This window comes from Paroedura picta, chromosome 2 (genome assembly GCF_049243985.1).
Source record: "Paroedura picta isolate Pp20150507F chromosome 2, Ppicta_v3.0, whole genome shotgun sequence".
NCBI classification, from domain to species: Eukaryota; Metazoa; Chordata; class Lepidosauria; order Squamata; family Gekkonidae; genus Paroedura; species Paroedura picta.
The window spans coordinates 35,999,192-36,014,666 of NC_135370.1; the positions used below are offsets into that span (position 1 = coordinate 35,999,192).

At 46.6% G+C, this 15,475-nt stretch overlaps 1 protein-coding gene across 1 annotated transcript in view; it reads left to right on the forward strand.

Moving 5' to 3' along the window:
- SLC25A12 (solute carrier family 25 member 12) overlaps positions 1 to 15,475 on the forward strand; it is an 82,228-nt gene that overhangs the window by 60,285 nt on the left and 6,468 nt on the right. The window contains exon 14 of the mRNA XM_077319728.1: positions 14,827 to 14,967. Coding sequence (XP_077175843.1) covers positions 14,827 to 14,967 — 141 coding nt within the window. The remainder of the gene's footprint in view (positions 1 to 14,826; positions 14,968 to 15,475) is intronic.

Genomic DNA, 15,475 nt, shown 5'->3' on the forward strand with positions numbered 1-15,475 from the left:
GGGTGCGTTGCGTCTTCCCCCTCCACGTTTTCTATGTGACCCGAAATCGCCGGTTTGCCAGCCGTGCATAATGGGCCATTGAGAAACCCCAGAAGTGGTGCAATCATGCAGAATAGGGTTGGGAAGCTTAGCAGTGTACATGCCCACCTGGGGCACCTCCCCTTCCCACCCCTTCCAGGCCCATCATTGTCCATTGGTGGTGGTGGGAGTCAGCATGCCCATGCATGGTCATATCACTCAATTAATGTTTAAGACATTCCAAAATATATATTACTTAAACTTGAGTGAAGGCCCGGCGAGCGCTGTGCTGTGCTGTGCTGCGGGGGGGGGGGGAGAGGGAGGCACCGGGCCATAGACTGGGGGTTGACGACCACTGCTCTAGAGCAGTGGTCCCCAACCCGTGGGCAGCGGCCCGGCGTCAGGCCGCGGCTCCGTCTTCCCTCCCCCCCCAAAGCGAGAAGCTCGCCAGACCGCGAGCAAATCGGCCGCCAAAGCGGCCGATTAGCTCGCGGCCCGGCAAGCTTCTCACTTCAGGAGGGGAGGGAAGAGAAGCTTGCCGAGCCGCAAAGCGGCCGATTTGCTCGCGGCCCGGAGGGGCCGGGAGGGTGCAAATGCGCGTGCGCGGCAGTCCGCGCATGCGCGTTTGCGCTGAGGCTGCCGCGCGTGCGCGGGCCCCTGGGCCACCCTCTCCACCCACAACTTCACAGCGGTCCACGGCAAGCGGAAGCTTGCGGACTGCTGCTCTAGAGGAAAGAATACAGCAGAGGGTTTAGGCAGCTCAGATGTATCTGTTTCCAGTGCAAGACCAACAGCAGAAGAAAAGGCATTCCCTTCCTTCATTAAGCAGTCCCAGAGGATGTGTTTGCTGATGGAAGATTTTGTTTAAAAGAGACACGGGGTAGTGGTGGGGGAGAAACATGTATTTGAGTCGCCAGTGAATAGCATTGGCACCTCCAGATCCTGGAAGAGTTCCTTTAGCTTTCAGATTTGGGCCAAAGAGGCTATTGGAAATGGCTTCGTGCATCACAGCAACCAAGTGATGGATGAGATTACGCCTGGCAGCGCAGTCCCTGGGAGGCCCTTCTTACAGGGATAGGAGCCCACTGGGACCCTAGGCCCAAGAACCCTCATTTCTTCCAGTTGAGTAGAACTGCAGTCTCTTTAGCCTTGCAACAAAAGATTAGGCCATAAGGCGGTTGACCTCTGCCGTTTCTGCAAATCGAGTGGCTACTCTGGAGCTGTGCCGCTTTAGCTTGGTCTGATTAAGAGTGGCAGGGCTGTAGATACCGGAGTCTCTTCCTGTCAGGGCTAGACTGTCCGTCTGGGAAGATAGTGAGTCAAGGTTTTTGAACAAGTAAGCAAGTTCTGTCCACATCTCAAAGAAAACCTAATCTTGTTCTTTGAGGTCCATTAGAAACAGCTGCAGGTATTGTATAAGAAACTCTTCAACTCTCAAAATGAATGCAGCCTTAAAGGTTTGACACATCTGGCGACCTTTGTGGGGGGGCATGCTAAAGACTGCTGAGAACTGTCTAGGGAAGTCTGTGCACCCTTAAAAAGCATCATTTTAAATGAAAATTCATGCACATTTCAGCTAGACTGGGCACCCTTTAAAAAAATTGCTTGAGGATGTTTTTTGGGTGTGCGTTCATTAGGACATCCTCCCCCTGCCCCCCCCCCTTGAAAAGCAAGAACATTTGTAATTTCTGTCTGGTAATGAAATCAAAATAATCCATGTTGCAATAAAATATGTCCTGTTCACTGCAAAGCCCAGCATTAAACATCAACAGTTTTTTAAAAAAAGAATTTGAGACCCAAAATTGCCATTGTCCCACTGAGAATTTTTGGGTTACCGACCGAGGGGGCTACGCCTTTCCTGATGCAGAATCTAGCTTTCTTCCCCTCCCTGAGCCCATAGGATTTAAGAGGGCTGCGGGGGCTACAAACAACCTTTCTCAATAGTCAGACCAGACGTCCCCCCACCTGTTTGCACCCTGAATAAAGGGAATGGGAACATCATGGACAGGAAGGATCCAGCCTCCAGGCTGAAGAAATTGTCCACCTGGCATTTAGTTACCTGTGACTTCTTCTGAATTTCTTGCTGTGTTCACAATCATAGTAACAATTGGCGGGGGGGGGGGGGGTAGGAAAATGTCTGGTTAAATATCTATTTTATTAGATGGGAAATTCCAAACCATGAATTCACTTCTTGTACTTATTCACAGTTGTTCCAAATGGCGAATGCTGTGGTTTTGATTAAATGACTTTATACTTTCTTTAAAAAAAACCAGTTTCTGTTTGTAGCTTTTCAGCAAAGGGACCTAAAAGTTCAATGTGTGCAAGGTACAATGGAAGGGGGGAAATTCCCAAAGCAGCAATAAAAAAAAAATTATTTCTATTTCGGCTTTTAGCCTGCCTCTCCCGAAAAACGGCTTGTGGCAGAAACAATCATTTCCCACTAAACCCCCATTAAAACCCGTTCACCCCCTCCCCCAATTCCAATACTCAGTTTACCAAGTGATAAAAAAACCCCTAACCCCACCTTCCAGATGGTGGTCCCCACCTCGGGCTCTGCTTGAGGGGACCCAAGATCTTCCTTCCCCTGACCTCAACCAAAGACCTGATGGAAGAGCTCTGTTTTACAGGCCCTGCAGAATTGTGATAGCTCCGTATAGCATATCTATTCTTTTTAACAAGGACTTGTCTAGTTTTTTGAGTTGGGCAAAAATATGGTCAAATGCTGAGCAAGCATTTGAGTCTCCAGAACTCTTCCATGAGGCAGGACTGTTTGACACAATCTTTTGCGTGAAAGAGTTGGCGTAAAGAACTAGTCCTGTATTGTGGAAGGAGAAAGGCAGGTACAATCTTTCTTTCTTTCTTTCTTTCTTTCTTTCTTTCTTTCTTTCTTTCTTTCTTTCTTTCTTTCTTTCTTTCTTTCTTTCTTTCTTTCTCTCTCTCTCTCTCTCTCTCTCTCTCTATTTATTTATTTCTCTCTCTCTTTCTTTCTTTCTTTCTTTCTTTCTTTCTTTCTTTCTTTCTTTCTTTCTTTCTTTCTTTCTTTCTTTCTTTCTTTCTTTGTTTCTCTCTCTCTCTCTCTCTCTTTATTTATTTATTTCTCTCTCTCTCTTTCTTTCTCTCTCTCTCTCTTTATTTATTTATTTCTCTTTCTTTCTCCCTCTCTCTTTATATATATTTCTTTCTTTCTTTCTTTCTTTCTTTCTTTCTTTCTTTCTTTCTTTCTTTCTTTCTTTCTTTCGATTGCTTTAAAAGAACTTTATTGGCCCTCTCTTGTGTGGAGATGCAAAGTTTTGGTCCAGGATGTATCTGTTCAAAGCAAGATGAAGCAGAAGAGGGGCTGGCTGTCTGTGCCCCACTCCCCCCACTCCGATCATTGGCCTCTGCCTCACGGGTGGAATTGGAAAGGGCAAAAGGTTTCCTGTTGCGGGGTCATTGGTGCATTTCCTCCAGCCTCTGGCATGTCAAGAGGTGTTTGCTGTGGGATCTCCGACTGCATCTCTTCTCTCATAACCTTTGCTGTCGGCTTGAGTTTTTTAATATTTGTTCCTCATGGAGACTTTATTTTATGTGACACTAAGGTTAAGCAGGGAGCCCGAATAGTTCGTACTCCCGATCTCGTATGAATAACCTCCATTTAGAATCGAATTTGTCATGTGTTATTGTAAAGGTGTCCATCACAATTTAGAAGTGGGTACTGCCATGTACAACATATATACACACACACAGACACACACAAACACAGACACACACACACTGGGTGCATGGTTACACAGGCTCTTTAAATGGAGCCGTTGAGCATTTATATGGCAGCCCCTGCTCTCGCCCCCTCCCCATAAAAAACTAGTATCGTTTCCTTTTCTGTTGCCAGTGTTTGAGTGTTGTTCCCCTCTCTGACAACATCTAAACTCTAAAATCTGTCTCCCATTGCCCCCTTAAATATATTTCCATCTCTGACACAGTGCTGCTGTTGCTGCTGTTGTTACAATGTGGGCATTCATGGGGTGCCACTGCTGTGTTAGCATGTTGTGACACCCAAAAGCATCATGGGAAATCCCCAAAGGGCTTACAATGGCGCCTGAATTTTTTTTTTCTAAATGTTGGGTGGAAGAGCATGAAATAATTTAAAACAACAAGACTTCAGGAGATGTTTCGTGATACACGGGCCCTGATCCTGCAGGGACACACAGTCTGTGCAGGTAGACCCATGCGTGGAGCTATTCTTATGGCTTGATTGCATCAATCACACTTTTGACCACTAGATTGTAGCTTTGAGTGCACTGATCACCGTTTTGGGTGGAAGGGCGCTGCATAAATCCACAGCCTCTTGGGAACTCAGTTCCTCAGTATCAGGGGACCCAATGCAGACTGAGTCCACACGGCATATGGGGATGGGGCTTATGCCTTCCCCTGACACCAGTTTCTCCATCTGAAATGGGCCTTGGGGGCGCTTGTTATGTTATCATGCAAAAAGGATCTAGGAGTCTTAGTAGACGATACATTGAACATGAGTCAGCAGTGTGACTCAGTGGCTAAAAAGGCAAATGGGATTTTGGGCTGTATCAAACGGAGTATCATGTCCAGATCATGGGAGGTGATGGTACTGCTTTACTCTGCTCTGGTTTGGCCTCACTTGGAGTATTGTGTTCAGTTTTGGGCATCCCAATTGAAGAGGGATGTTGAAAAACTGGAACGTGTCCAGAGGAGGGCAACAAAGATGGTGAGGGGTTTGGAGACCAAGATATATGAGGAAAGGTTGGGGGAGCTTGGTCTGTTTAGCCTAGAGAGGAGACAACTGAGAGGGGATCTGATAACCATCTTCAAGTATTTAAAAGGGTGCCATATAGAGGATGGAGCAGAATTGTTCTCTCTTGCCCCAGAGGGATGGAACCAATGGGATGAAATTAATTCAAAAGAAATTCCGTCTAAACATCTGGAAGAAGATCCTGACAGAGCAGTTTCTCAGTGGAACAGGCTTCCTTGGGAGGTGGTGGGTTCTCCATCTTTGGAAATTTTTAAACAAGAGGCTAGATAGCCCTCTGACGGAGAGGCTGATTCTGTGAAGGCTCAAGGGGGTGGCAGGTTACCGTGGATGAGCGATTGGGATGTGAGTGTCCTGCATAGTGCAGGGGGTTGGACTAGATGACCCAGGAGGTCCCTTCCAACTCTTTGATTCTATGTTAATAACTCCATTAATAAGTATGGGGTCCCCAGTGGGCCAAATAGTACCTCTGTGGATCATTTTGGTGTGGGAGAAAATGGTGTGGGAGAACTGAAGGCTTTCTTTATCCGTATGCAGAAGTGTTAAATAGCAAATGGGAAATTCTCTGTTTAAGACGGGGGGCAGCAGCTAACCCGTCACTTACCAGCTTGTACCAGGGACAGCGAGGCTCAGCACAGCTGCTGAGGTAATAGAGAGGGCCCGTCCTGGCTTAGAGGCTAACAAAATTTATCGTGCACAAAGTTCATTTACCACGCAGAGACAGTGTAACAGCCTATCATAGAGAACTCCTGCAGAGCGTTTTGATGCTTTCCTCAGAGGACACAGGCCTCAAGCATCTCAGTCACCCTCCTGAGATTTTACTTCAGGATTCCACTCATGCTGACACCAAACACACTCAAAACGTAGAAATCTGACCTATATGTGGGCTGGCTTGTGAGGAGGCCGTGCAGGAGAGAGCCCCGTGCTGGTCATTGGTTGGTGTTGTTTAGGAGGTGGGCCGTTCTACCCTTTGTAGGCGTTCCTGAGGAGTGGTCTTCTCCCACAATTCCTCCTTGACATCTGCTATATCTCATCCTTAGAGACCAAACTGTCCCGTCATGTTAATCTCTCTCCTTGTCCCTAACTGGCCACAAGGGAATGGGCCTCATTTATATATGCCTACTCCTTGTGTCTCTAAACATGCCTGCATATCTAGCTGAGGGAATTTGGTTTTTTATCATCGAAGCAAGCCTTTAAGAGAAAGAGAATACAGAAAAAGCAGGGCAAAGGATCCAAAATGGCTGTGAACCAAACTCAGAAATCCTAAACTGGAGTCATGGCTGACAGTGATTCCAGTCAGAATTTGGATCCCACACATCTGAGAAGGGAGTTCTGTTGGAAATCCACAGTGTAGCTGTCTGGTAGAAAGTCCCTGTGTAGGGACATAGTTAGGACCTCCTAACACAGCCCGAGTTTACCTTTTATCATATTGAAACTATGGAAATATGGACTCTCAGCCGGATCTGCGTTTCCCTACTATTCTGTTCCTTCTAAAGAGCTTTTGATGATTGAGTACAAAACATCCCAAAACATTTCACCCACTTCTCAACAAAGAAATAGGGGAAGTTAATTGGACCAAAATTGGCTTCTCTTCAGAAAATAAATACATGTTTATGAATTGGCCAATTTGATTTCCCTTATTGGGTTCCCTGCAGGAATTCTAATTTTTAAATGATTAAAAATAAAGCTTAAACAAAGCCAGGCGATCAAAGCAAAATTTTCCTGCATGTGTAAGCACAACAGTCGTCTTGTCTCAAAGAACTGAATTTCTTTTCCTCTTAAAGATTTTGTGTGTGTGTGTGTGTGTGTGTGTGTTGTGGTTTACTGCAGCAATAACTGAAACCAGATAATGGCAAGGTCTATGCACACCTAATCAATTTCGTTTTCTAATAGGACGGGAAGAAAAAAAATCACTACTATTTTGTTTAAAACATGTGCTGACAAAAGGTTATCTGGCTCTTATGGAACTCCTGACAAAGCTAAAAATGTGTTTAATGTAAATAAATAATTTGTATTTTACTTAAGGAGCTCAAATATATAAAATAGTTAAAATGATTAGAAATCTCTTTAAATAAACTACAAATAAGGAGCTTTCTAAAAAATCATTCTTACTACTTTTATATATTTGAGCTCCTTAAATAAAATACAAATGATATATTTGCACTAAACACATTTTTAGTTTCCTTTTAAGGTTCTCAACTGTAGGTTGTATTTTGTTTCCCCTTCTTTTTTTGATGCTTCTTACTAAACTCACAACAACAATCATCTCCCCCCCCCCCCAACCATTCTTTCTTTTGGAAAAGTAGTAGGGGTTTCACAGAGGGGGCTTAGAGTCGGGTCCAAAATTATCAGCTACTGATCCAAGGCACTTTCTCCACCAACAGGGATGTGTGAGATCTCTGCTGATTTGCCCTTCTCACTTTGTCCCCCTCTGCTCCTCTGAGTCCCTTGTCCTCACAGGAACAACAGTCCAAGACACTTAGTATGCTCCTGCTTCCTAGGGGAGAAGTTGCACTAAGAACTTAAGTTCTCCCTTCTCAGCTCTACCTCTTGGTGACTCATGCTTGAAATGGCGTAGCTGCCTGGCGTCATCTGTACTGCAGCTCATCAGGAGAGACTGTTCCAATGTGGGCCAAGTTTTTCCATGTGCTGGACCTCAACCCTTGACTTCTCAGCCCTGGAATGGAGCTGCTGTTGGTTGCAGTCTGGGCTGCTGGTGGCCACAGGAGGTCATTCCACCAAGTTCTTCCCCCTGCCCCACCGTACTGTCTGTATTCTGGTTTGTTTCTTTATAAGTGGCTGTGTGTCCTGGCTTGCACGAGAAAAGTGAGATACAAATATTTAAATAAATAAATATTTAAATAAACATTTTAATAAACAAACATATTAATAAGTAATGTGTGTCACAGGCATGGGCGTGGGAGCAGGATCAGCCACTAATAATACAGTGCATCCAGCCCATAGTTTATTCATCTAAAACCTCATCTTGTACCACTTATGCAGCATTACGTTGGGCGTGTCTGCCTTTATTATCAAGAGAGCCAGCTTGGCATAGTGGCTAAGAGCGGCGGCCTGTAATCTGGAGAACCAGGTTTGATTCCCCACTCCTTCCCCACAGGCAGCCAGCTGGGTGACCTTGGGCCAGTCAGAGTTGTGTCAGAGCTCTCTCAGCCCCACCTCCCTCACAGGGTGTCTGTTATGGGGAGAGGAAAGGGAAGGCGATTGTAAGCCGCTTAGAGACTCCTTCGGGTAGAGAAAAGCGGCATGTAAGAACCAACTCTTCTTCTTCTTCAGTAATATCAGGGGTCTCTCAGCCTCACCTCCCTCACAGGGTGTCTGTTGTGGGGAGAGGAAAGGGAAGGAGATTGTAAGCCGCTTTCAGACTCCTGATAAAGCTGTTCTGACCAAGCAGTAAGATCAGGGCTCTCTCAGCCCCACCTCCCTCATAGGGGGCCTGTTGTGGGGAGAGGAAGGGTAGGCGTTTGTGAACTGCTTTGAGACTCCGTTGGGTAGTCCAAAACAGGGTCCAAAATACCAGCTCTTTTTCGTCTTCCTCTTCTCCCTCCTCCTAACTATCTCATATTACATGGGAACGGAGTCTCATGGTTCTCCTCTAACAACGAAATCTCTTTTTTTTCCGTGCGGTTTGCGAAGGCTGAGCGAGGGCTTCTTGGCACCCGGGATCCGCCTTTAATTGCCCTGACAATCATCTCCTTTTGCCAGGAGAGCAACCCAAGACTATCTGACATCCAGGTTGTTGTAATTATGCTGCCGAGTTATCATTCTGGCTTCGCGCAGGCAGCTGCCGTCTCCCGGCTGTCTAGCGCCTTTGTGTCAGAGTGAAGCTGCATCTCTGATGGGCTGAGGGACGAGAAGCCGGCGCTCAGAAGGGTTTTGATGTTTGCTGAGCTCTCAAGGGTGAGGACGATGTTGATTCACACTATCATTTACGCTGCGTCTTGCGAGAGCACATCATGGAGCGGGTCTTGCCAATAGCGATGCATCCGGAGTGTGTTCGCCCGGAGTATTTTCACTGTGGGTACACAGCGCTCAGTTCAACCTTACAGCTTTCTCCCAACACATTCTGACAGCGGTTTGGGGCCCCTGCCTGGCCAAGTGGAATTTCGACTATCCGTCTCAAAAGTTGTCTTGTCTTTCCCGCTCCCTTTCCCTATTTATCAATCTACGGTTTCTGACACCCAAATACTTGGGTAAGGCCTTCATTTGGAAGCAGCACATGCTATTTCTCACAATCTGTAATACAAATATTCTCAAGAGTATCACCCTGAAAACAAGTGAAAATCTGGACCTTGTTCTGGCTCCGGCCCTTAACATTTAATGATAAAGAAGAGACTAAAGATTTGCATAGCCCTTCACACCAGCTTTTTCAGCTTCACACCAGAGAGCCAGTTTGGTGTAGTGGTTAGGACTTCTAATCTGGCATGCCAGGTTCGATTCTGTGCTCTCCCACATGCAGCCAGCTGGGTGACCTTGGGCTCGCCACGGCACTGATAAAACTGTTCTGACTGAGCAGTGATATCAGGGCTCTCTCAGCCTCACCCACCCCACAGGGTGTCTGTTGTGGGGAGAGGAAAAGGAAGGCAAATGTAAGCCGCTTTGAGCCTCCTTCGGGTAGGGAAAAGCGGCATATAAGAACCAACTCTTCTTCTTCTCCGGTGGTGCGTTTTCCTGATTTGCATCACTTGTCATTTCAGAAGCCCACCTGCCCTTCCGAATAGACCTTACTATAGCCAGCCCGCATGGTGTAATAGTTAAGAGTGGTGACAAGCTGGGTTTGGCGAGCCAGGTTTGATTCCCCGCTCCTCCACCTGCAGCCAGCTGGATGACCTTGGGCTCTCACAGTCCTGGTAGTGCTGTTCTGACTGAGCAGTGCTGTCAGAGTTCCCTCAACCTCACCTACCTCACAGGGTGTCTGTTGTAGGGAGAAGAAAGGGAAGGCAATTGTAAGCTGCCTTGAGACTCCTTCGGTCAGTGAAAAGCAGTGTATATTTGTCAGTTCCTTCCTGAGCCATGTTCTGCTCTGGATTCATGGGTTGCAGGGCCCTGATCTCAGCCTTACTGCTTTCTTTGCAAATGCCCTGTTATTCTTCAACCTTTAGCGCAGTGGTTCTCAACCTGGGGGTCGAACAACCCTTTCACAGGGGTTGTGGCAGGGCAAGCTGCTTGGCCAGGGGTCGCCATCTACACAACATCCTTGTGGGTAGATGGAGACAGAGCGTTCGTCTATCTGGAGCAGCGGAAAAGAGCGAGATCAGCAGGGTGGGACAAGAGGCAGAACTGAACTGAGAAACCGCAGGGAAAAACCCAATTTATATACAATCATGAACAATGGATCTTCACACCATTGGTCAGTTTTGGTTTAATTTTTGTGAAAGGACACTTGCAGCATTTTATGGTTGGGGGTCACCACAACATGTTCACAGGAACAGCTTGGAGGGCCCATGTCCAGCCTGTGCTGAGGCAGCTGCATTGGCTACCGATTGCTAGCCGGATCAGGTTCAAGGTTTTGGTTTTAACCTTTAAGGCCCTCCGCGGTCTGGGACCCACATACTTGAGGGACTGCCTGACGCCTTATGCCCCCCCGCCAGGCGTTACACTCGGCGAGGACTAATTTATTGGTGGTTCCTGGCCCCCGGGAGGCGCGTCTGGCCTCGACCAGGGCCAGGGCCTATTCAGTCCTGGCCCCCACCTGGTGGAATGAGCTCCCAGAGGAGCTGCAGGCCGTATGGGATTTGCCATCCTTCCGCAGGGCCTGCAAAATGGAGCGCTTCCGCCAGGCCTATGGTTGAGGCCGGCGCCCCCCCTTTTTAGATCGCCCCCCCCTTTACATCTACATCAGCAGTACCCCTGTTTTTTCGGATAGTTTCACCGCCATCAGGTAGGGTGGGCCGGGTGGGTTGGGGATTGTTTTAGGAGTTTTATGGGGGTTTTACATGTCGTTACCCGCCGCGAGCCTCAGGGGAGCGGCGGGCTAGAAATCTAATAATAATAATAATAATAATAACAACAACAACATGAAGAACTGTATTAAAGGGTTGCAGCATTAGGAAGGTTGAGAACCACTGCTTCAGCAGAAAGATTCCAATATCTTCCGACATTTAGAGGCTGTGTCTGAGTCAACCTGTGGTTTTTGAGATGGAAGAAAGGGCGGTACCCTCACCCGGGGGGGGGGGCTCACTTTGACTGTGTCCATCCCACTGTTAATCCCCTATATCAGTGGCTGAAGGATTTCTGGTCGCGGAAGTGAGGAAGATCTGTCAGTCTTGCCAAGACTGTTTTAGTCGTTTTGCCTTGGGCTGTTGGGATGGCCGACAAACCCAGAAGCTGCAAAAACAGAGGAAGTTGGAAAGGACAGGGAGATTGCCTGGCAATAAACAGAATCTGCACAGTCCTGATTACAGTGTGGGAAGACTGCATTCTTCAGTGCTCCCTACGGAGAAAGTCTCATGGCGTAGGGCAGTGGTCCCCAACCTTTTTGAGGCTGGGGACTGGCAGGGCAACTGCCCGCCCGCGCATGTCGCGAAAGTGCCACGAATGCGCGATTTCGCCCGCGCATGGCGCATGTGCAATGTGCAATGCGTGGGCGCGGCCCTGATTCCCTCTCCCCCCCCTCCCGCAGTAAGAAGCTTCCCGGGCCGCAAGCTTGCGGGGGGGGGCGGGGAGAGGGAGCTGCGGCCCAGCACCATGGCTTTCGTGGCCCGGCACCGGGCCACGGCCCGCGGGATGGGGACCATTGGCGTAGGGAGACCAAAGACTCTCAACCCAGGAAACCTGTTTGTCATGAATACAGCTGAGCTAGAGTCCTTTTTGCTGGCTTCTGTGTTTTTAAAAAAATGACTTGGATTTTGGTCAAGCAATCCCGTCCCTTCTCCCCCCAATTCCAGCATGATGTGATCTGCCGTTTCTGTAGAAGAGCAGCCTTGATATTCTGGGGCTGATGTGGAAAAGGGCTTTATTTCTCCCACTGAGACCAATTGGGGTGGAAGATCTCAGGTGGGGAAAAACTGAATGGTTTTTAACTGTTTCGGAAGAGCATTAACGAAGTCCAGCTGTATTTTTTGCGCCGCTCTCTCTTTAAATTATTTTTTTTCTCATTCTCTTTCTGCAAACGGGTTATATTCTGGCCGAAGCGGGTGAGCGCTTCAAAGTCGTCGGCGCAAGTCAGAATCGATCTGTTCTGCGGTGACCCCCTGCACTTTGCCATAAGTGAAGGGTGGTACCCGTAGCGCAACAAGAGAAAGTCTAAACATGTCACTTCCCGGTACGTTTACATGCTTCTGGAACTAAACTGTCATGTTAAATCTCCCTGTGAAATTTTGAAATGCAGAGGCTCCCCCCCCCCCCTTCTTTATTTTTTTTTTTGGGTTGAATGTCTTAGGTTAAAACGCACCACTCCGAGCAGGAGCCGTATGCAGCCGTATCCTGTACGGGGTGGTGCTTCTGCCCCACTAATGAAATATAAAACAGCTCGACAGCTGCAAAATTTGTGTCATGCCCAAGCTGGAAAAATGGGTAATGTCAATCTGTTTGTCTCTGTCTCCCCCCTCCCTCTACTGTAGCAGATGTGTTCACTTTCAAACAATTTGTTTCCTGTTAAGATGGTAAAAAGCGTTCTGACGCAAGCCAAGGAACCCAGCCAGTGATTTAAAGTAACATATTTATTCCACTCACCTTTTAACCATCTCCCTGGCCAAAGTGTTTGGGTGCCAGAAACGGTAGATTGACAGGGAAAGGGAGGGGGGAGGACAAGTTCATCACGGATTTTGAGATGTGTGGCTGAAAAGGATGACCAGGATTGCTTTCGGCTTCTACCGACAACTCTTAAATTGAATCGAGGTTGTCCATTTTAAGGGACTAAAAAACAAACAAACAGATGTGCCTTAAACTATGGTGTGCAGTGAGGAGAATGGGGGAGGTACCACTGATGTGTGTCCTGCTCAAACTTGGCCACTGACCTGGAAGTGAAAAAGTACTTTAGATCTTGGGATCTGTAGCATTTTTAGGCAGTCCGGTTTGGGACAGTGCAGGAACTTGCAACAAACCCAGATGCCAACTGTGCAGCCGTATACACTCCAGTGCCACAATTACTGGACCTAACAACATCACCTATACCATCAAAGGCCTATACACCTGCTCATCTTCCAACTTAGTATATGCCATCAAGTGCCAACAATGCCCCCCTGTTCTCTACATAGGGCAAAGAGGTCAAACCCTACACCAAAGAATTAATGGGCACAAGTCTGACATCAAAAACCACAAAATTGAAAAACCTGTGGGAGAACACTTCAACCTTCCAGGACATTCAGTAACGGACCTGAGAGTAGCTCTTGTATTGCAAAAGAACTTCAAGAACAGGCTAGAAAGGGAGATTGCAGAATTGCAAGTTATTACAAAACTAAATACTATGATATACCCAGGACTCAACAGGGACAAAGGTTTTATATCTCACTATTCATGCTAACCTTGTTCAGCTTGTGTATCCATATTCCTCACTATTTATTTTATTTGTGATAATGTGACTGTAAGATATGGCAATGTAATGGAATTTTGAGTTTGACTCCCTGGTCTTGGGAAGTGACCAGCAATTCCCTGGGAGGAATGTCTCACAGGGAGCAAGCCACAGATGGGGAGGTGAGAACCTATAATCACTAATAAAGGTAGTTTGGCTTCTCCCTGTGTTTTTGTAAAGCAGGGGTAGTCAACCTGTGGTCCTCCAGATGTTCATGGACTACAATTCCCATGAGCCCCTGCCAGCAAACGCTGGCAGGGGCTCATGGGAATTGTAGTCCATGAACATCTGGAGGACCACAGGTTGACTATCCCTGTTGTAATTCTAGGCGACACTGAATTCTAGGCGATTGATTGGCTGTTTTGACAAAGGATTTTCATTGGCTGTATTTGGTTGTGACACAATCTACTGATGTAACAGAATGGATTTTTGCTATATATTCCCTGTCATGTAAAAAGATCATAGTCTGATGAAGAGTGCTTGCACACGAAAGCTCACACCCTGAATAAATATTTGTTGGTCTTAAAGGTGCTACTGGACTCTGATTTGATTGTGCTACTTCAGACCAACACGGCTACCCATTTGAATCTTTCCTGATCACCATTCTGCTTCCCTGTATGTTAGCAGTGGGGTGTGTTAAGAACCGTTGTGGATCATCAAGAGAATTATTAAGTTCTCATTGTTGGAATAGGCAGCTTCTATTCAGAAGTTATGCAGAAGGAAAAACAAAACACCTTTCTGGTTTCCTGCTGGGTGCTCCTGAGCAAGTGGCCAATGTCTGATTTTCTTACTCTATACAAGCATTAAATTCGAATTTATTTAATACAGTACTGATAAAACAGGTGGCAAAAAAATATTTCACAGCAGAAATTACATAATCAGGGAGCCAATTCAACATTTAAAATATTTAAAATTGCATAATGAATAGGTACATTGTAAAAATGCATAGTAAAATTCCTCTATAGTGTTTTATACTGATTTTTGCACCCCATTTTCCTTGTACCCAGCATAAATGCTACATCATCCTACCCAGGTTACACTGCTGGCCCTTGGAGCCAATGCAAAATAAATCTGTCCCAGGCATCCTTATGTTTGGAAAATGCCATCAATTCATGTCAACACCGTAGGGCAGGGGTGGCTAAACCATGGCTCTCCACAGACTACAATTCCCATGAGCCATGGGAATTGTAGTCCATGGACATCTGCAGAGCCACGGTTTGGCCACCTCTGGGTTTCAAGGCAAGAGACTAACAGAGATTGCTTGCCGTTGTCCTGCCTTCACATACCTGGAATTCCTTAGTGGCCTCCCTTACAAATACTTCCCAAGGAGCCTCCTGATCTTTGCCGAATTCCCATAGTTATGACTAATTTCACACAATAAGCTATTCGTGACTAGTAGCCAGTGTCTTTAACAGTATTTTCCGGTGCTGAATATAAATATATTGTGATTTAAAAGTATTAATGAAATCACACAAGCTGGGATGTGACTTGACATTTTCTCTCCCCGTGTTCTTTTTAGGCTGGAGCTTCCCAGGTCATCTTCACGAACCCCCTGGAGATCGTCAAGATCCGGCTGCAAGTCGCAGGAGAAATCACCACCGGGCCCAGGGTCAGCGCCCTGACTGTTCTGAAGGACTTGGGGATCTTTGGTCTGTATAAGGTATGCCTGGACTTTTCAGCCCACGTGCCCACCTCGGCTGATCGGTTTTGTGTTACAGGTACAAACAAACAAACAAAAAAATCCTCTTTCCCCCCTTTTCCTTGCTGGGAGGCTGAGAAATCTGTGCAGTTTTCTAAAACAATCTCTTCCTGCAGAGTAGCCGCACAAGTCAGAAATGGAGAAACATCCTCGTTTCCTGCGGTGGCAGCAGGATGCATGGAATCGCTCCCTCGCTTTCTTAACAAGATGCAGAGATGCCAGTGTTATTGGTGCAGGGTCCTTTCATTTGGTGGGAGGAAGAACCCCTCCCCTTTCCTCTTGCATTTATTTAGAAGACCCGACTTGTCTTAGGTTTTATTCTGGGTCTCCTGTTATCTCTGTTATGCTCTAGCATAACCGCTGCAAGCCGGTTTCCGAGAGCGGCAGTCATACAAATCGAATGAATGAATAAGTAAATAAATATAATAAATATAATAAATATAATAAATATAATAATAATAATAATAAT